Genomic DNA, 21,022 nt, shown 5'->3' on the forward strand with positions numbered 1-21,022 from the left:
TAGATTGAGATAACCCATAAAAAAAAATCATGAAACTCAATGTAACATTAAATGATAAAATTAAAAAAAAAAACTCAAAAAATCACAATTAAATTATATTAATTTTTAAAACTCATAACCTCAATCATAAGATTTGAATTATCCCATGAAAAACATATAAAAAAAATTATGAAACAAAATTACTAATCATCCAAAATTAAAAAACAATAAAAATAACAATAAAAAATATAGTTTATAAAATAAGAACTAAAGGAAAGAAAACAATGAGGAATTTAATCGAAAAATAAAATAAATCAAGAAAAAAAATAAAAAATAGAAAAAATAAAAACCAAATTGAAAACAAAATTTAAATAAAATAAAATATTAAGAAATAAAATTAAAAAATAAAAAATAAGTGTCAAAATAAATACCAAAATTAATTAAAATAAAATGCCATCAGATGATTGGATTTTTTTCAAAAAGTATCAAAGGCAAAACATATAGTAATTAAAAAAATAAAGACTTAAACCCACTTTTAAAAGTATTTAAATTATTTATCCTTGTTTAATATGTTAATACAAATAGGTCCCATGAAAAAATCATTTTATCTTCAATAACTAGTTAAATAATTTTATTTGATAAAAACAAAATAATCATTTCATTATTCCAATTCATGGTAACTGAAATGTTGAGCCTTATTATTCCAAAGTAATATAGTAGAAAACAAAAACTAAAGATTAAATCATAGTTTTTTTTTTTAAAAAAAAATGCTTATTTGTAAAAAATAAATTAAAAAAATCAGACCATCACATGCAAGGCACGCGACGACTTCTGTTGATCTATCCGTCAATCATATCCAAACACAAGCTCCATTATGATGAGCTAACAAATTGTATTGGAGTAATGAAAAGCAACAACTCCATCCACCATATCCAGCCAGCTGAACATTAAGATTTTATGCTAATAATAAGGATCAAATCGGGAGTGACAGGAACTTCCTCTTGGCTAGGTTTTGTTGCAAGAATCAAGATATTAAACCAACATTCCTATGGTATTTCATCAATCATACGAGAGGTGATATCCACAGCTCTAACCAATCCCATGATAAATCCTAAATTGTATAGCAGAACCCAAAAATTGATCAAGAGATTTGAGCACCCGCCAATCACCACAAAGAAAAAAGGGCACCGATACCTAATTCTTGGGAGTATCAGTCATGGATGAGGATGCGGTTTTTGATATCTGAGAATGTCCTCACATCTGCTCCCCATAACCTGCTTACGCATATAATACAAAGATTATGACCCAAACCCAAAACATCTTAAATGCTTCTGAAGTATTCATGATGTAATTTTTCTTTTAAATTTGCCCAAATCGACCAGGGCTAGGGAAAGTACGAAATGCATATGCAAGACCGATAAGGTGGCAATGATGCCGTATACCCATTTACCCATCAATATTTATCCGTTAAGGCACTAAAAGATAAATGGATATACGGGTAAGGTCTAGCCTGGCCACATTCATAAAAGTTTTATTGGATTTGGTATGGCACCCACTCAACCCAACTTAAAATCACAGCCTGAATTACAGATGGAGAGAAGCATGGGAGAGCAGACCTTTAATACTGTTTTCATTTTAGTCCTTGTCAAAAGTTTACTTTTGTCCATGTGTTTTACAAAAAGTCTCAAGTGGGATGTTTTTGGCCGTCGTACTTTTAATTGCTAGATTTAGTTCCTGTACTATTTTTTCTTACATTTAGGTCCCTGCATCTCAAAAGGTTTACCATTATTAAATATAGCTAAACTTGGTCAAACCAGTCAGATTTGGTCAGCCCAGTCATAAATGGTTATAATGAAAATTGTGAGAACTACTTATCCAACAAGAACAAATAAAAACGGGTTAAAGGGTATAGGTAGTCATTTGAAAAATAACCTAGTCAAAATGAGGTGGAATATTTCACAACCCGTTCATACCCTACCCATACCCGCCCATTTGCCATGTCTAATAAGACCATATAGTGCACTTACCAGCAATCAATCCCAATGGCATTGGCCCCCTGCTTATCTGCCTTTAGATCGTCCCCAACATGCACTGCCTTGCCAGCCTCTACACTTGCTTCAACTACAAAAATGCCAAATACTTAGAAATGATGATTATTTCCCATCGTTTTCTTGTGTAAGGAGCAGAATAGTGGTTAAGGACTCTACCGTAGAAATTTTAAGGCACATACCACAACCACAAATAGACCAAATGGTCTTATATGACATACCTAAAGCAGCTTCAAATATCTTGGGATCTGGTTTTTCAAATCCAACCTCTGAAGATATGATGAGAGAATCAAACCTGTGAAAAAAAAAAAAAAAAAAACAGCATGTGTTTTAAATATAAGGATGTTCAATTCTTGATAACCCCAGCTATCTCATTCCCGTTATCACACTCTAGCCATTTCCTATATGCTAACACAATTATTCACTCACAATGTGTTTTCCTCAAATAAAGTCTCAAGCATCCCTGGCAACATAAAAAAAACTGAGTTTCTAAAAGTTTCTTTTCCTCTAGATTAGACTAATTCACAGCAAGTGCCAAAGCCTCGAGGACAAAGGGCTCAACATTGATTGCATAAGGGAAAGGATAAAAGAATTCAGATTACAAAGTACACTAGCAAAAAGGCAGGGATTGTCATCAATGTTCTATTTACAAATGTAGGTCAGGTTGAGATGGAATTCTTTCGGCCTTGTAAAGAGTATCGAGTCTGCCATCATTGTTGAATACCTCATTCATGAAGAGAGCCACTCAACTGTAAAAATACAGCAAAAGGAAAGAGGAAAAATAAATGCTTACAGTTCAATAACATTTAGGTCCTTCAATAGCTTCCTTAACCGGGTGTCGAAATTGGACACAACGACCACCTTAACTGCAACATTACTCACTGAGTTAGGAGTGGCAATTCATTGTCAAAATCTGGTGGTTAATATTGTTTGTGGTGCTAGACAAAGGATAATAGTTAATTAATATAACCTCCAGCATCTTTGAGAAGGTACAGTGCTTCATAAGCTCCATCTGGAAGATACCATGCCTCGCCATTTGCATAGTGCTGAATAAAGAATCCAATGGGAGTTCAGATGAAAGCCTCTACAATATCGACCAGATTAAATCATGACCTCCCCTATACTGTTTTCTGTTAAAAAAAGTTATTTGCATACTTTTGCTTCAGATTTTATTAATGTCTAACGGAGGAGACCATTTTGTTTTTCAATACACTAAAATCAAGAAAACTGAAGTTCCAGCACTAAACTTTTTGTTGACCAAAAGTTCAAGGATGTTCACTATGTTTTAGCCATTAAAATTTGCATTTCCATGGGTGATGGGAAGATAAGAACCACGCATGTGCACTTTCTTATAATCTGTTTTAACATTATGATAACTTTAGGCTTCTGTCATGAAATGTTACCTTATAGACTTCTTCAAAATAATCATTGTTGGTGGAACCAGTGGCTTCAGAAACAACAAGTTTCCAAAATGGCCGCCCATCCCCCTGTCAACACACAAGCAGAGAAGATGTTATAATGGGGCTTCAGTCAAAGCTTCCAATGTATCCAGTAAATTGAAACTACTTTTAAGACAAGTAACAGATGATGAACAAAGAAAAGGGAGTGCAGGGTATCTAATCAATGTGTTAAAGAAATGTGATGTGGTCTATCAAAATGAAAAAAAAAAAAAAAACTTATAAAGAAATGATAACAGTAAAATGAGAAGTTGGGTTCCAGATAGTAAAATGCATGTTATTCACTTCACACGGGACCTCCATGGTGGGAACATATTTCACCAGTTTTAAGTTAGAATATTGATAACAGTAAAATGAGAAGTTGGGTTCCAAATAGTAAAATGCATGTTATTCACTTCACACGGGACCTCCATATTTCACCAGTTTTAAGTTAGAATATTCTCTATTTAACACTGAATATGAAAAGATTGGAAAAGTATATTTATTTGAAAATTTTAGTTGCCAACAAAATCAGAAGTTAGGGAGCCTTCGAACAGCTATTTTTACTTTTTAAAAAACTTCAATAACATTTCAAATTTGGAGTGTTTATGAAACCAATGCATGCCACATAAAAATGCAGCAGAATCTGCCTTCATCTACATCTCGCTTTAATGAGTAAAACAGTCCAGCAGAACTACCGAAGCAGAAAAAAAGAATGATTGTGCATGAAGGAAGCATAAGGTGTGAATAGTCACTGATAATTCTCAGCATGTATCTAGATTACTGTATCTTTTTGCGGTTCATATTCAATAATAATATATGTAGCATTTATTTGTTCAGAAAACATGTTTTACAGGAAACATTAAGCAGTCACAAACAACTTATTCAGGAACTAAATTATGACACGGGACTTGCTAACTAAATGATAGCACAAAAAGAGAGTCGGAGATGCTATATGGTAAGGCCCAAAAGGACCATATTTAAAACACCTGGCAAAAACATCAAGAGAGCAACAATGCTCCCAGTGAACTAAAGCAAATCAATGCAGGTTTTCTATAATTGAGAATAGAGAAGCAATGAACGACACACCCATTACAGAAAAGAAAAATGACCTGGTAACGGAGTTTTTCAGGCCATGGAGCAGCGAAAGCTCTTTTAAATCCTTGCTTTATATCAGCAGAACTTGCAGTCAGACCTGTAACCATGATAAGAGTCATGTTGGAAAATAACTTGCAACGAGAGCAGAGAAAAGAGCGGAGATCAAATTTTTATGACCAAGTACAAGATAGTATTACATAATACATAATCAGCCAAAAGCAGGGAAGCTAGCAATCCTTGAAGAAGAGATCAAGATCCCGTGTATGGCATTTATTTCACTCATACCAAGTGTTCCTATTTCCTAACCCTGTATAAATCCATTTCAAATCCACTACTTAAATATCAAACTATTGAGTGTTAAAAAGCCTATTTGTCTTTACGGCCAAGCCTTGCTTTTCAAAAAAAAAAAATTGATTTTTCTATTTTTAATTAATTTTTATTTTTTCTAGTGTTTTTTTTATCATTTTAATATGATGTTAAAAATAAATTTTAAAAAATAAAAAATATTATTTCGATGAAGCCTACCACAATTACAAACACTACCCAAATCCCCTGCTGCCAATCACTTTACTCTAATCCAGAAATAACATATTATCCCCAACGTCAAATAATAGGAGTAATAGCATAGAAAGAAAGGGAAAAAAACCATATTTTCTTCCAATGGAAGCGTAAGTTTCTTCAACAGGCCGTGTCAATTGCAAAAGGGTTCCACCAGCATCCAACAATAACGCATCATATGCTTTTTTAACAGACTCCGTCGCTCCTGCAATGTGAAGAAACAAAGTGAATGAATCAGATAGGGTTATTGAAATAGTGTACCCATTTATACATGTGTGGTAATAAATAAATAAAACACTAGAAGAAAGGAAGAGTGATCAGACCAGCAGAGTGGATGGGCATGGAAGAAGAGCTTGATAGCTTCAATTTGAGAGGTTTCAGAGCTTTAAACAATGCGCTCCCATGAAAGCATTTCGCGAAGCATGCTTCCATTTGGCCACACAGCTAATTTTGGACGATAACTACAAGGAGTAGCGGGCTTTGCCTTCTCGATATTCATTCATATATAATGCATTTTCCACACTCTCCACTCCCTTTTTAGTTATGAATTTCCCGTCCTTCCAAAATGATTTCCTGTCATCTTCTATAACTGCTAGTCACTTCGCTTTTGCCCTCTCTCTCTTTTAACCTTCCTGTACATTCTAATATTTTACGCATAATTACCAAAATCTCCTTCTAAAAAGATTTTTCTATAAAAAAAAATCAGTCAAAATACTTTTGTACCGATAAAACCCCCAGACAGAATTTTTATTTAAAAAAAATTAATTATCTCAATATTTAATTTTCACTTGACACCTCGTTTGAGATTTTCGGCGAAAAGATTCATTTGAAGTTTTATAAAACAAAAATATATTTGAAATAAGTTTTTTTTGTTACCTTTTTTTCCTAATTTTTTCTATGTATTTTGCATATAAAACTAATAAAATAACTTAAAACACTCTCACTGATCACATAGCATGTTTAGAAAAGTGGTGGCCGTGAATGAAGAATAGTGGAAAATTGTCTGGCTCCATGGCTTTCAGGGGATTTTCCGAACATTCATATCCTCTTTCATGGTGGTTCTGCACTCTTTATACAAAGCATGATTTGAAAGTTCAGAAAATGTTACGAGTCTCATCAAGATTTGCATGCTTATACATTCACAAAAATTCATTGTCTCTCTGCTTGTGCATGTGTGGTCGAGATTAATCTTCCCAGATTAGTATGCATAATGATTACACTTCTAAGAACAGCTAAAGTGATACATAAGAGAAAAATATCAAAATTTTGACCAGCATCCTCTCGAACAGTTAAAGAACAAAACATTCTCTCTTCTAATAAAAATTGCCATTCAGCCTCCTGCGCTACAGGAAAGGATTGAGGGTATAAATGGGGGGGAAAAGACTGTTTAGCACTTGCAGCATTCTTCACCATCATTGTACAAAGGAGAACACCTAACAAATAATCATGGAAAAGCAATGCCTTCTCCCTCCTTGTAAGTCTGGAATACCAACACCTGTAAGCCAAAGTCGTTTAAACCACAGGAGTTGAGTAAAATAGCAGAAAAGGACCCCAAAAATTCTGACTCATTGATTTAATCAATTGTTATCAGCTTCTGCCGATGCCATTGTAGTAATTCCTCTCCCTCTTTTCCCCCTTCTGCAGTTGAGGTTGAAACTCAAAACTAACAATTATTTGAGGGATGAAGTGCAACGTCACAATCCGATTTCACTGACATCTCTGCATCCCATTACCATATCATATAGCTGACTATCAAAGACCATTAGACCATTTAGTAAGGAGAGATTAGCATCACCTCTTTGTCAAGATTACTTGGCCAAATAAATCAGACATCCAGTCATTACCATCAGCTACAGTGCAAAACATAACAAATCTGTCATAACTCACAAGGCAGCTGACATCTCTTAGATTCTTGAAAGAGCTGGAGGAAATCACATAGAAACCTTTTTTCTCTTCAGTGGATGTCCCTGCACAGTCGATAAAAAAACCCATCAAATAACTTGCTCAGATTCTGTAAATTATCATCGACCTATCAAGTAGTTTTATGTCAAAGCTTCATTCCCATTAAGATGCATGCACCCAGTCATCCACCATGACACATTGTAAGTGCATACACTGCCATACACCTTGATAAGTTGTAGCAAATAATCATGCAATCAGAAGTTCGATATGAACTAAAGATTCTTAACAACAATCTTAAAGACTACTATATATTTTACATTATTTACACAGACAAAAATCACCATGGAAAATAGTTTGTAATAGTTATTGATGAGTGTAAACTCAATGCCATTCAAGTTTAATTAGCAGAGACACAGACCAGTGATTTCAGCCTGTTACAGTTACACAAATCAACTATAACTCACATGCAAGTCATGTTGACATCAATTTTGTCCTGTAATTAAGAAATCAAATCAACAACCAATTAAAGAGAAAAATTGCATGACCAAAAACCTATGCCACACTTTCAACAACTGTAATACACATTTTTTCAGAAGGAAATTTTCCAATTTGGATTTGCAAGGAAGTTTGCATGATGGTTGCACCTGGCCAAAAAATTAAATTTACAGTTGGAACTGTAATTGCACACAAATTCTTAGGAATGACAGTTGGAGGGGTTAGACACAGCCTCTATCCCCCAAGCCAACAAGAAAAAGAAAAAGAAAAGCATTGTTTAGACAACAACCAGACCCACTAGAAAGTTTGATTGGAAACTCAAAGAATTTACCTCACAAAATATGTTATCACATATAATGACATTCGTGACAGGATTTTAGAGTTACCTGATCTATTAATTGACACTATGAACTAGACTCAATTAATCACATTGCAGCAAGTGACAGGTGTTGTCACAATGCATGCAATCCAAATATGAGGATCCACCATTGGACCAATACAAAAGATTAAAAATTAACAAAAAAATCCGTGGAATCTCTCTTTTGCTATTATTGAATGGGTTTCTTAGTCATTTAGTCTTATTATAAAAATATCAGTTCAAATTCATATAAAAAATTGCCCATAACTAGCCAGTGATCTGATAACCAATAGAAACAGCATGCCATGCCACAATCCCAGTCTAAGGATGATACTAAGGTTTCTGCCAGTGAAAGCAGAGTCCAACTGATCCTGAAGAAAGACAGAGAGAGAAGAAGAGGAGAGGGAGTAGAGTAGTATATCCTTTATCTTACCAGCCATGCCATAACTGCCAAATCAAATCTCAATTCATCAAGGAGCGGGTGGAAGTGATGGGAGTGTGCGATGCCTGAATAGCTTTGCTAGTGCTCGGCGTTCACAATCCTGAATCGAATCAACAAAAGATGATTAACTCATGCTCATTGTTTATAATTCTTTTCCATTGATAACCTCAAACAAAAGGAACATGAGAAATAGATTGCCAACAAGAGATAAAGAATTCTATTGATGACAATTGTTTAGGTAGCCAAAACATGTCAAAATACAATGATTTCACTAGTAGATTTCTTAGACAACAACAATAAAGGTAGCACAGCATGCATTCTCATTAAACTTGCTTCTGGACACATCCTCAGAGAATAAAGAATAACAACTTTGCTGAGAGATACGCCCCTGTAAATTGCTACAGTAACATGGGAGACTTTTATGAGAAACAACATGCCCAGATAAATTGACAAGCTAAGATCAGGGAGTGGCTGCTCAGAGTTCCAATGAATGCACAGTTACCACTTGCATGCTGCATGCTTTGACTTGTAATATAATCAGTCACACATACTAGTAGATTTGTTAGCAATTTATCATCACCTTGAACATATTTAGGTAGAATGGTTTACTGGGATTCAATCTTCTGAGTTTCAAGTAAGTATATGCAAAGCTCAGTTGATCACGGGAAGTAAATCGATCAACTTCATTGAACCAGAGGCATGAAAATAAATTTGACATTGGTGTATGGGCCCGAACAATAAATGAACCTTCAGGCACATCTGCAAAGCATACAAACCAAAAAGCTGGATTGAAATCCAGAAAAGAAAGGAGTGGATTTAAGCGGGTGTAAAATAAAGGGAAACCCAATCTTGCAGACCAAAACAGACACCAACATACGTACAACTTGGTAGAGGAGTATTCGGATCTGAAGGGTCAAATTTTCTGAGGCCATCAGACTTGTAAAAATTGAACTGTTCATCAATCGCTGTTTCATTGTACTTATTTAGGCGCTTATTTTGGAGTACCTCCTCCCAAACACAGTGACGAGCATAATGATTTGAAATGGCATATTCTGATCTTGTTCGCCACAAAAAGTATTCAATTATCAGCAATGGATCAGCATTAAGTCGCATCTTACTGTCAAGCCAAATTGAGTATCTGGAAAGGGAGTGTGTGAATGAATAAATGAAAAACTACATTATGGATCTTTAGATTGCAACAACAAGGTAAAGCGTACAGCTGCAAACCAGATAATTAAATCATGGTGTGATAAATACCTAGAAGAAGGGAAGATGCGATGTGATAAAAATTTTGGCACCTTGCCGGTTCTCCGCATGTCCTTGTATGGCAAGTTCCTGACAACAACTACTCTCCATAGACCAACAAATCCTCTATTATCTAGGACATGTCCATCTGAGGCCAACTTGGACAGTGTTTGCTCATCCACAAACATGACAAAACAAACATTTTTCTTCGAAAAATCACTGATCTGAAACAAACAAAAGCAGAAATCATGATCGAAATCAACATCCAAAGGGTGCTTCATACAAGCTACGGTAATTCACATTATGTCACTTATATCAAACATTTTACTGCCACTTTTATGTGATATTATAGCTATTATTGATATTTTTCTTTCAATACATTTACATTGAAGGAAGCAGTTATGTTGTCTAACTGGGATTCAATTAAAATAAAAGGGAAAAGGAAGACATCTACTGATAAGAAAACACACTAGAATTATACACCACTAGGCAACTAAATTTGTTAGCTGGAAAACGTTCCATTTTCTAGCATCAAAGTGTCAGCAGATAACACAAGGTTTCATATGATACATATCAAATAAACAAGCTCACATCAACTTATAAATAATTCCCAAAAAGTTCACACATCAGAGGGGCAAGCAAGAGCAAATAAGCAAACCTGGAGTTGGATGATTCTTCAGTTTGTATTGCCAAAGAATACCCCACTTCTATTACCTTGCTAATTCTCTTTAAACCAGTAGAATGTCTTCCAGTACAATGTTATCTTAGCAAATATTGTCATTGACTCTATACCATAACTTCTGTTTCCAATTGACTTTTGATAGAATAATAAATATAATTCAATGAGAATTATGATTAATTTGATCAGGTATAACATATGATGTATAGGTGTAAAAGCAAAATCCAGCTATCATAAGAATGAATTTATTTGAACCAAAGCTGTTAAACATTGTATGTAACGAACAAAGAAATTTAATAAGTAACTTACTCTTTTGCTCGTAGGCCTCCTTAGAAAGTCAGAACTCCCAAAAATGCAAGAAGATACTGCAACCCGACAGGTGCTCATGTATGCCATGTCCTTCTCATCAAAATCGAATCCAGTGCTTGGAAATCCAGGAGGTCCTTTAACAAAACCACAATGAAGAGTTTGATCATGAGCATAGAAAGACTTCTCCCTTTCCTCAAGTTTCTGATGTCCTCCAAATCTAGATTCAAATGAATTGACCCCCAAGGGTTTCTCTTCCATTGCCGCATACTGGAGCGAAAATTGGGTAAAATTTCCCAAGTCCTTAGGTTCAATAAGATAATCAACTGTTTCCGTGAACCCAATTTCACAAGGAAAATCTGAAAGATCAAATTGATGGGGGTGGAGGAGAACAACAATAGGGTCAAAGAAAGAAATTACTCGCAAAAGATGTCCAAACTAAAAAAGAACTATATTATTCAGTCATGATTAACACAAACTATAATATTATTTGTGGCATTTGCATTAAGACAATATCAAAGATAAAGTCAAGAGTTCTCAACCATGCATTCTAGATTAGATCAGTGCTCCCTAGGGTAGCCGAATTCTTCAAGCCTCTACCTCTAGTCTGAAAATATGTCTTCTAAACCCTTTTATGTTTGTTATCCTCCCGGGTCCAAAAAATGAGAGAAGATAACTTAGATCAGTATAGCAATTCAATTACAAGTATCTTGTGATTTGCAGAGCAAATGCATAATTTTGCCTCGAATTGAATCACAACTAATTACGAATCCCGGAACACAAAAAAGAAAATCAAAATGACAAAAGGCACGATCTGGGATTTCGTGTGAGGACATTATTGAACAGGAGTATAGGATATCTCTTAGGATTTAACAAAACAAAGGCCTTAGATGCATTAAAGAGTTCAAATTCATCTTTAAATATAAGAACATACTTATAAAAGTTAAATGTTCTTAAAGTAAAAATTCATCAAAATAATTAGCGATCAAAAAGAGCATTTCCCTTACGCTGTATACGTTTCTTGCTTCCTGGTGCTTTTATTACAACACCACCAAATCCAGAGTGTTGTAGTTGTTGCTGCTCTACTTCCTTACTATTTTTTTTCACATTACCGGTGATAGGTAGCTGGTGTGAAGATGAGATGCCACTTTCCATGCCACCACCTACAAATCCAGCCAGCCCAGGAAGGAAAGGAAGGATTTACATGAATAATCATGGAGTCATGGTATTGTTATTATTACAGGGAAGGGAAAGGAGCTTACCACGACCAACAAGTGTAATGAATTTAAGGCCAAACAGTGCAAAAGAAAACAAGCAGAGTAGCGCAAGCAGTGATAGCCACAACCTGAAACTGAGCGCTGCTCTCAAAATCCGACCCAACCTCCTTCCTCGGCGAGGACCCACCGCAGGTAACAATTTATGAACACCCATTTGGTTCGGTTTGGTTTCTGGATGGAGGAATGGACTGGATAATGTTAATTATAATAGCATCATGATCTATGCGATGCCCAAAAAACAATTCAAGATCAAATCGCAACATGCATGCAAGCAAGGGTAGCAAATAATGGAGGGTGATTTATTACCATTACCTCTTCCAAGATCTCTCACGACTCACCAAGCCATTAAACAAGTAGCCATTGTTGTTTCTTTCTCTTTCTTTTTTCTATGCTATTGTTTCTTCTCCTCTTTCCATTCTGTGCGCATCAAACTGTTATGCAAGATCATGACATGTGGGATGGAGGCGTTTTATTTTACTCCATGTGAAAAGAAGAATAATTCGTTCAATAACTACAATTCAGTCCCCAATGTACAGTATGTTCAACAAGTCAATCCTCTATGTTTAAAATATTGCAAGATTTCCCTCGATTTTTCACTAGTTTCACGCGTTTACCACTGTCTGGCCTGGCGTCTCCTTAATATAGCGGAAATGAGTCTCGAGTGCAAGCACGTGCATCATTAACTGCGCTTTTTAGTTCTTCTGGAGACGAGTTACAAGGGCGCTTGGAGTGTGATAGGTGTTTTTATTTAAAATTATATTAAATAAATATTTTTTTAATTTTTTAAAAAATTATTTTTAATTTTAAAATATAAAAAAATTACTTTAAATAAAAAATAAATTTATAAATTTAAAAAAACAAGTGTTTCAGCCACGTATCATCCTTTGAATAAAAAAAATAAAAAATTAGCAATATATCTTTATTATATTATATGAATTAAATTAAATTAATCCCTTGTATTAAAAACACGTGCAAAATAAAAAATTAACGATACATCTTTATTATATTACATGAATTAAATTAAATTAATCCCTTGTATTTAGAATAGATTTTTGTCATGTCAACTTTTATATTTTGGTTTTTGAATTTTGAAAAATATATTTATGTACATGAATGTTGTTAGGCTAACCAAATTCATCAATCGACCATTTGGACAATCTTATGTGCCACATATCACTCATCCTTAAGAGTTATTAAGATTTTGAGATATGAAAGTTTTTAGACACAAGTCGTCGTCGTCGCCGTCGTCTTGTGTAGTTAACTTTTTTTTCTCGTGTTTTTGCAACCCTTGTGTAGGTAACTTTTTTTTCTCGTGTTTTTGCAACCCTTTATAATATAAAGCCATTTTCTCAGAATTTTTCTGTGGCATTGCAGAGGCCCTGTAAATCCTAGAATTGTTGGAAGTCGACACCAAGTGATTCTCCAATTCTCTCCATCTTCTGTAGACTCAGCACAACATGAGGCTCTTCTCTTCGAGGCATGAACAAAATGCAGAACATGATCAGACAAAAAAAGATTCCCAATTCTGTCTCGTCTAGTCCCGGTACTCTCAATATTTTCTCAGTGGGCGACTCCTTTCTATCTATCTGGTTCCTCTATTCAAGAAAATCAAGGGTTCTTCCATCCGATTTATAATTTGTGTTTGACAACATGCCAGTAGTAGACACATGCCTGGTCACATGTCAAGAATTAACAGTGGATTGAACAAAAAATAGATCAAGGGACGACATTTAGAAACTTTCTTTAAGTTGAGGGACCGGCTTAATTTTAAAAAAATGCTACGTTGGATGAATTTCAAGCAGGGTGATAGAACAATGCATTCTAAACAGTAATGGCTGAAAATCAGAAGATGCTTCTGCAGTCATAATTGGGGATTTGGAAGGGGCCAATGTTTGTGGTAATTTGGCAGACAGTAAAAATAAGGCCATAAATATTGATGTCCAAAACCTTGCAGTCACAGATTTGCATGCGTCTATAAATTACCACCAGAATACATCATGGGCTATATTAATAGCTAGTAAAACACTACATCGTGTAACCCCCCCTCCCTATGTTCTATGATACCCCGCAATGAATAAAAGAAGAAGAAGAAGAAGCATGCTTTAAACGGATCAATAAATGCCATGTCTTGAAAGCATGCCTTAAACGGATCAATAAATGCCATGTCTTGAACAACAATGCATTGCCAGCGAAAGATGAGAAGATTTCACCAGTACCTCCCATTCACCATTCACTGCGTGGACGTGGAGTTTCCACCTGCAACCCAATACTGCTTGACAGCAACTAATATCTTCTCAGGAACTAAGGGACCATCTTCATGGTCCACCATTTTTGTATGCCACCTCATTTGTCTTACCATCTTCCTCACCTTAATTAGAACATCGACTTCATCACGGAATATAACTGCACCTTCTGGTCGCAAAATCCGATCCATCTCCAGAAGAATGTCCTCCATGTTACACCTGCAATCATTTAATTGAGAAATCTAATTTCGTATAGCCTTATAGATCTAATATAAGAATCAGATGATCAAAGAATACTGAACTAAAAGTAGACGATTCTACCGTAGGCAGTGGAAATGGGTTGATTAAAGATTAAAAAAACTTGTCTCGGATAATCAAGCCATGTCCAACGTAGAAGAGATGAAAATGAAAAGAAAATTTCATTTTTGTAGGAATAAAAAAGATGCAAGAAAACAAAAGCTGGCAGAGATGACAAAATAGAGAGACAGAAATCCAAGGAAAAAACAACTCCAACAAGCGTGAGACTAAAGTTTAGTGAGTTGGTCGGTCCTGCCACAAGTGCTTATAGACAAATAACATGTGTGGCAACTATTAATCAGAAACTCAATCTAGGAGCACTGCAAAGTCCTCAACATCTAGTAGGCTGATTCAAAGTCACCATGATTTAGTTCTCAATGCATCTCATTTCAAATGCTGGACACAAGATGTCAGCATTCTCCCAGACTAAATATAGTGCAAAACCCACTACGCCTCTATTCAGGTAAAAAGCCAACTGGGGGTTAATTTGTTTACTTAATTCCATCGTTTGTTATTAATTTGTTTATTTGTTCAAAGCTTAACTGATGGAAAACTGTTTACCTAGTTTAGATAGCTAGTATTTTTGCCTAGTTATTTTTGCTTTAGAGAGATTATTAGGTATTCCCAATGTAGTGGAACCATGAGTAGCTACCATAGTGGGTTTCATTTTCATGCTAGTAAGGAAGCAATACACGGAGAGTGCCTAAAAATTTCCCATTTTATTGTTGTTTAGGAAATTATTGGAGTTTCCTACTTTATTGGTTGCCTATTTTTTATAGGATTCTACTAGGATTTGGTGCCTATTTAAGTGCACCTAGACATTATTCTGGGGCATTGTTGTTTGCAGAAAGTCATTGTTCTACAAAGTGTTTTTATAGGTTTCCCATTTTCCTTGTGGATTCAAGGAATCCCTAGTGAGTCTCTGGAGTTTATTTACATTTTCCATCTGAACTTTTACTTTCCTACATCACCAACATCACCCTTAAAACCTGACCTAACCTATAAACTATTCCCCAAGCTTTGACTCTGCAATCCTTAGTGAATTAGGTGCTGAATTTTAAGAATGTACTGCGCAGTGTAAAAACAATCGCTCAATTGTGTAAAATTCTCATAAAAGTTGTGGAGGTCACACAGAACCTGGAAAAAAAAAAGATGCCTTTCAATTCATCCAAAGGCACCCTAGAATGCACTTTAACTACCGAGGTTCAGCTTATATTAAGACATGTTCTTTAGTTCAATTAAAATGTTGTGTTGGCTGAATGTATATTTCAAAATTTAATTGCTAATTATTATATATTTAATAACAAATGGTGAATTGACGTTAAAGCTTGTGAAAGGATTGCGAAAATAATGATGCCAATACACAACAAGGTTATCATGCAATTCATTCGGTGGCTGATCAATCAAGGACATATCAATCTAGTTCAATGTAGTACACCACCAAGCCTTATCGCAAAGGATGATCTCATGCCACAATTGTTTCATTGTTGATCACCATGGCATAAGAGCCCTGATCCACCCTTTACAGGAGACAGATTTGCTCTCAAACTAAATAAATCATTTAAGTAGTTATGGATTAATTGATATCTGCAGATTGTTTTGGTTGAAAATTTATCTATTGTATTTGAAAAGAACACAAGGAAAAAGTGTTGAGGACTCAGAACGGAAAAGGTGTTGAGGACTCAGAACCAGGGTTTCAAACATGTAACAAGGCTATCAACCACCAGGCCATCTCACATTTCCTTGTTAATGGAGTTGGTTCAGTGCACTTCACTAACACAAGGAAAGAACACAAAAAAGATAACTAGGTATGCACAATGCATCATAACTTCTATTTTCTACGTGTACATGATATTGACAAATACACCAATGAAATAATTTAAGAAAACTTAAAAATGAATACTCCAGAACATCTCATCTGTACTTATACCCCAATTACACAAACAGAAAGAAGCTACTTGCACTTGAGCACTTACTACAAACAGAAATCAGCATGATGCATAAATATAAGCATGAAATAGCACAGTAAGGAGCAAAAAATACCATCAGAAGAGCTTACATGACAAAGAAAGAAAATAGTGCAGATTTAAGTGTGTGTGTGTGAGAGAGAGAGAGAGAGTATTTGTCAGCCTAACACAAAGAACTAAAGTATTACTTACCTGTCTTGGTATAAACTGAATACTCCACTGGCATGAATAAGGTCATAGGTCCTTGGGTATGTGGAGAAAGCTTCACACCTGTAATAGACAGACATTGTAAATAAGTAACACTTCATCATCATACTGGATCTGGTCATCATAGGTCCAAATGATAGTGATTCGGAACTCAATGCTGGAAAAGACCCAAATTATGTTAGCAGAAAGTAGATTTTGTTGGAACTGCATGTTAGAGGGTACTTCACAAGCTACTGATTAGGCACAAGGCATCTAAGGATTTATATTATCACATCAAACTTCTCCTACATTGCAACGTAACAATGGTAAACATTATGGTGCTTTGAAAAAAAATTCAGAAAAATGTCATAAAAGATACAAAAAAGCTAAAGTATCCAAAAGAGGAATGCAAAAGTTCAAAATTTTACCAGTCATGATAGATTCCAATCAATCCTCTCTCATATATCACACCCAGTGTACTTTTCTCAGCTATAGTTGGCACCACATTCATAACCCACAGTTTCGGAGACTCAAGGGCGGCAGCAAATCCTCCCATCCCAGCATTCATATCCATAATGTTGCGATATCGTCCAGAGTCAAGAAGTTTATTGATTTTCTTATAAGCATTTACATGCTTTTTCCATTCCTTATTGTACACCTGGTATGTCTTAGCAGAAACTCCAGGAACGGACCCGCTAGCAACTCTGGGAGGGACAGCATAAAGCCTCTCTGGAAACACCTTCAATTGCCCACCAGCCACTTCATCTGAGCTACTACTATCAGGATATGGAGTAATGCATGCCTCCATTTTCTTGTACCTATAAATCATAAAAATTGGGAATAAAACTAAAGCACAGAAGAGAAAATAGTGATAGGGTCAATGATAATGGAGCACAACGAATATCATCACTTATGAGTGAGAGTGTGCATGTTGCATCGTTTGGCCATTACAGTGAATTGAATTTTTTGGCCAATACACTGAAGTGAAATTTTAAGGCAGCCATACCACGCATCATCTGTGTCTGTGGATTTGCAAAGGGTAGCTCTAGAATCATCTTGTCTACCACGACAGGAATCAGCATTTAATCTCTTTTGCCAAATGGCCATTTCACCATTTTCATACTTCTTATCCCAGCAAAGAAGCTTGGCGGTCTCTTCAATCTTTCTCTGTTCGTCCTGAAGTTCCTCCTTGGGACGCTGCCATGATCTGTAATTATTCTTCCAGTTGATGGGAGGTCCAGAAAGCACCCAGTAACCACCAGGTCTGAGAACTCGATCGACTTCCATCAGGTACATCCCGTCTGCAAAAAAGAAAAACCCATCACCTTATATAGTGCTATCATAATTAAAGGCAATAAACAAACACTTGATAGGATAAAGGAACAAAAGCAAAGAAAGGCAATTCCTTGTTATGAAGTGGCTCTCACCGTTTGCTCCCCATGGAATCAAGCAACGAGAGCAGTGAGCCATATCAAAGGCTCTGGATGGATATGGCAGCTTCACAGTACCAAAAACACCAATAACAGCAGGTACACCTCTTTCAAGTGCAAATTGGACCTGTGCTTCATGTGAATCTCTCGGAGCAAATGACATGGCAATGACATTCCTGCTCCAGAGGTATGCACCTAAACTGGCAACCTAAATATATAAATAAAGAACAATATGAACCGAGTGTAAATGGATTATCAGCAAATTCACAATTTCTTAAAAAAATATAAAGAACTTTAGCATACCCCACAACCAGTGTCCAATGCAGTCCTGACTGTCCCGTTAGCAATTGGCAACACCGAAGCTAGTTGATCAATATACTTATCTGCTCCTTGTGGAAACTGTGTTCCTCCACCAGGAAACCTAAACACGTTGCCCTCGTATTGGACCCAGTTCTGAATAGCCTTTTCGACAGTCAAGCTCTTATAGGGTGCATTAGCAAAGGGGACATAGTCCCGACTCTTAGGCCAAGGAAATGGGTTGACATAACCTTTAGGAGCAGGTATCAAGCAGTGTAGCTTCTCTTGTTGAGGAGGACAGTGTCTCTCCCGATAAATCATATTTTCCCTCGGAAAAGTCATAGCACGACTCTGATCTTGACAAGGGGTATAATCAGTAAAACGAGAAGGGCAAGGCTGATAGATTTTGGATTTAGATTCAGAATCATCGTTGGGCCCAACGTCACCACCATGATGGGTCTCGAAAGTAAGATTTGGAATGATATTACAGTCTTCTGTACTCTTGATAATCCTCTCGGCAAGATTGTCAGCCTTGCCGAATCCACTTCTTTGCCATGCACCCAAGATGTAAAAAAAACAGCATAACCCAGCCACAATAAATATTTGCATAGAACTCCTAGTTCTACCATCACCTGAATTGCTTTTCAACGCCATCCTTGAAAAAAAAACTGTAAGGTGACAGATCAGATAAGCTCAAGTCTAAAGATTTTTTCTATAAAAGAAAAGCATGCGCCTGAATCAGAGCAAAACAGAGAAGCTTACGGATCGCATGAAGATGCAGACAAGAGCGGGGGATCTCGATCTCCGTGACTAGTAAATGTTGAACAACAAGATCTCCGAAAGAAATTGAGTGATAATATCACTAACTATTCACTAGTGGTAGTGGTAGGAAGGGAGTACTTGCAGGCCGTAAATACTGTTTTTTTTAAAGATCCACGAAACACGTCTCTCTTCTTCAAGCTGTTCTGGTTGTTGCAGCATTTTATTAAAAAAAAGCAAAAGAGAAGGTTCCGTTCCAAAACAGGGATGGTTTCTGTTGGCCCATTTAAGATTTTAAATGAGAGAGGGAGGGAATGGGGGCCCACGGGACAATCTTCCTCCAAAAAAACTAAAACCGGACAGCACAAGCGAGCGTGTCGTTTAATTTGACCTGAACAGCTTAGTAATGCCCACCCAATTGTTATCTCTCTCCTGGATCTTGTGGGACTTCATGGCCTTCATAGATTTAATAAAGCGTTTTTGGGATTTAAGCAAGCTGTGTGGCCGGATATTACGAGGTCGTTTTACACTTGTCTATGTCCACATTGATAAGTTCATTGATGGGGAGTATATAATAACAGAATTGATGAGCGAAAACGACATAAAATGTAAGCTAAAAGGGTTGCAAATTCAAATTTCTAATTTTATTTTTTTGACAATAAATCTAATAGAGTAGGTCTCCCGAAGAGGGTTATGATGACTTTAAAAACACTAAAAAATCAACATGTATTGTATAATAAAATCATAATCCTGACATGTAAAGAAAAACAACACAAGAAATCCAAAAAAAAAAATTGCAAGACATGATCTTTTGAACCTAGTTCAATGAAATCCTGGTTGAGGATGGACTGTCAGAGCAGATCTCTTATGAGAACATACCTTAAGAATACCATGTAAAAAATTAATTTTAATATAATTATTTGATTAAAAGTTGTGATCATTGTTATAATTTAAGTGTCTTCGTTGCTCCAAAAAAATTATTTACAATATGATTTATTTTTTAGATTTAATATTTAATGATAATGTGAATAGGTATTTCTTTTATTATCAACAAGTTAGACAATGTTTAATTTAAGATTCTTATTTTAAAATATAGTCGGGATTTGATGTCTTTTATCTTATTTTCGAATATTTTTAATTAGAACTATAAAAAAATATATAAAACATGCCAATTAAAAAATATTTTAGAAGACACTTCAAATTAAATCACCTCATTGAATATGCTGCGTTGCAACTAATAAATACGAAAATTGATATTTAAAAATATAATAATAATTATTTTTTAATATATTTCTTGTTTATAAGTATATTAAAATAATATATTTTTTATTATTTTAAAAAAAATATTTTTAATATTATTACATTAGAATAATTTAAAAATATTAAAATAAATTTAAAATAAAATATGTTTTAAAATACAAAAATAAACAGTATTATTACGACAATTTATCACGTTGGTTTTACGCACCCGGTATGCACGCAGACAGCTGGCACCAGGTTTTAAAAGGTGCTGCAGTTAACAGGAGGGGTTTACATTCGTTCTACCAGGACTGACAATGAGATAATTAAATATATTCAGGCCTAAAAGTTTATTGTTCCTCTACGTATGCAATCACAAAACCTCCTTTTCCTGTTTGTTTTTATATTTAAAAAAAATAAAAACATAAATATTTTTAATATTTTATATTATTTTAATACATTGATATTAAATAAAAAATTTAAACCTACCAACGAAATAAAAAATTTTAAAGCACAATCACAGCCACTCTTATTTAAACCTACCAACGAAATTAATTATTTCTGTGTTGTGTATTCACTCACTGTTTTGATAACAAATTTAAAGTATATTTGATAAAGAGCAGAGAATTAAAGGACAACAGACCATGACGGCCCAATACCCTTTATTGAGCTTCTACCATTGGGAGCAGCCATGTTTTCCAAGAAGCCTCAGCTCCTGGGCCTCCCTTGGCTTTGATGTGTGTGTGTGTGTGTGTGTGTGTCAAAGGATGCTTTCGTTACC

The 21,022-nt window shown here is 35.3% G+C and overlaps 3 protein-coding genes across 7 annotated transcripts; all 3 read right to left on the reverse strand.

Moving 5' to 3' along the window:
• Positions 1-824: 824 nt before the first annotated feature.
• LOC105123631 (Haloacid dehalogenase-like hydrolase (HAD) superfamily protein) lies at positions 825-5,742 on the reverse strand. Its single transcript, XM_011023312.1, has 9 exons — positions 5,443-5,742; positions 5,208-5,324; positions 4,576-4,658; positions 3,431-3,514; positions 2,998-3,073; positions 2,821-2,893; positions 2,249-2,322; positions 2,007-2,100; positions 825-1,253 (listed from the first exon to the last, which is right to left on the reverse strand). The coding sequence occupies exons 1-9, from the start codon at positions 5,549-5,551 to the stop codon at positions 1,190-1,192; spliced, it is 774 nt and encodes a 257-aa protein (XP_011021614.1). The 5' UTR covers positions 5,552-5,742; the 3' UTR covers positions 825-1,189.
• A 486-nt stretch (positions 5,743-6,228) lies between these two features.
• Positions 6,229-12,336, reverse strand: LOC105123632 (transmembrane protein (DUF616)). 4 transcript variants are annotated; one of them, XM_011023314.1, is made up of 9 exons: positions 12,136-12,311; positions 11,809-12,011; positions 11,554-11,709; positions 10,550-10,905; positions 9,574-9,785; positions 9,198-9,454; positions 8,897-9,075; positions 8,308-8,416; positions 6,229-7,086 (listed from the first exon to the last, which is right to left on the reverse strand). In XM_011023314.1, exons 2-8 carry the CDS (start codon positions 11,975-11,977, stop codon positions 8,345-8,347), a joined length of 1,401 nt encoding a protein of 466 aa, XP_011021616.1. In that variant the 5' UTR covers positions 11,978-12,011; positions 12,136-12,311; the 3' UTR covers positions 6,229-7,086; positions 8,308-8,344. The 4 variants fall into 4 exon arrangements, with proteins under 4 accessions (XP_011021616.1, XP_011021617.1, XP_011021615.1 ...); XM_011023315.1 differs by having other exon boundaries at positions 11,809-11,994; positions 12,130-12,311; XM_011023313.1 differs by having other exon boundaries at positions 11,809-11,994; positions 12,136-12,308.
• Positions 12,337-13,721: 1,385 nt separating this feature from the next.
• Positions 13,722-19,276, reverse strand: LOC105123634 (probable methyltransferase PMT2). 2 transcript variants are annotated; one of them, XM_011023317.1, is made up of 8 exons: positions 19,006-19,276; positions 18,250-18,898; positions 17,944-18,154; positions 17,523-17,817; positions 16,945-17,334; positions 16,523-16,600; positions 13,988-14,285; positions 13,722-13,948 (listed from the first exon to the last, which is right to left on the reverse strand). In XM_011023317.1, exons 2-7 carry the CDS (start codon positions 18,895-18,897, stop codon positions 14,054-14,056), a joined length of 1,854 nt encoding a protein of 617 aa, XP_011021619.1. In that variant the 5' UTR covers position 18,898; positions 19,006-19,276; the 3' UTR covers positions 13,722-13,948; positions 13,988-14,053. The 2 variants fall into 2 exon arrangements, with proteins under 2 accessions (XP_011021619.1, XP_011021621.1); XM_011023319.1 differs by having other exon boundaries at positions 18,250-18,911.
• Between the last annotated feature and the right edge of the window lie 1,746 nt (positions 19,277-21,022).

The sequence above is a fragment of the Populus euphratica genome, unplaced genomic scaffold, assembly GCF_000495115.2.
Source record: "Populus euphratica unplaced genomic scaffold, PopEup_1.0 scaffold9.1, whole genome shotgun sequence".
NCBI classification, from domain to species: domain Eukaryota; kingdom Viridiplantae; phylum Streptophyta; class Magnoliopsida; order Malpighiales; family Salicaceae; genus Populus; species Populus euphratica.

Bases quoted from the DNA above. Each gene is read 5' to 3' on its own strand.
- LOC105123632 (XM_011023314.1), bottom strand. From the start codon at position 11,977: ATGGGTGTTCATAAATTGTTACCTGCGGTGGGTCCTCGCCGAGGAAGG. The intron at 9,455-9,573 runs GTATTTATCACA...CTCCCTTTCCAG, and splicing joins CGCATCTTCCCTTCTTCTAG to ATACTCAATTTGGCTTGACA. The intron at 8,417-8,896 runs GTGATGATAAAT...GATTCGATTCAG, and splicing joins TCTACCTAAATATGTTCAAG to GATTGTGAACGCCGAGCACT.
- LOC105123634 (XM_011023317.1), bottom strand. From the start codon at position 18,897: ATGGCGTTGAAAAGCAATTCAGGTGATGGTAGAACTAGGAGTTCTATG. The intron at 18,155-18,249 runs GTATGCTAAAGT...TTATATATTTAG, and splicing joins CATTGGACACTGGTTGTGGG to GTTGCCAGTTTAGGTGCATA. The intron at 14,286-16,522 runs GTAAGTAATACT...AAATGATTGCAG, and splicing joins TTCAGTTTATACCAAGACAG to GTGTAACATGGAGGACATTC.
- LOC105123631 (XM_011023312.1), bottom strand. From the start codon at position 5,551: ATGGAAGCATGCTTCGCGAAATGCTTTCATGGGAGCGCATTGTTTAAA. The intron at 4,659-5,207 runs GTTTTTTTCCCT...TCATGGTTACAG, and splicing joins TTCCATTGGAAGAAAATATG to GTCTGACTGCAAGTTCTGCT. The intron at 2,323-2,820 runs GTAAGCATTTAT...TTTTTTTCACAG, and splicing joins GACCTAAATGTTATTGAACT to GTTTGATTCTCTCATCATAT.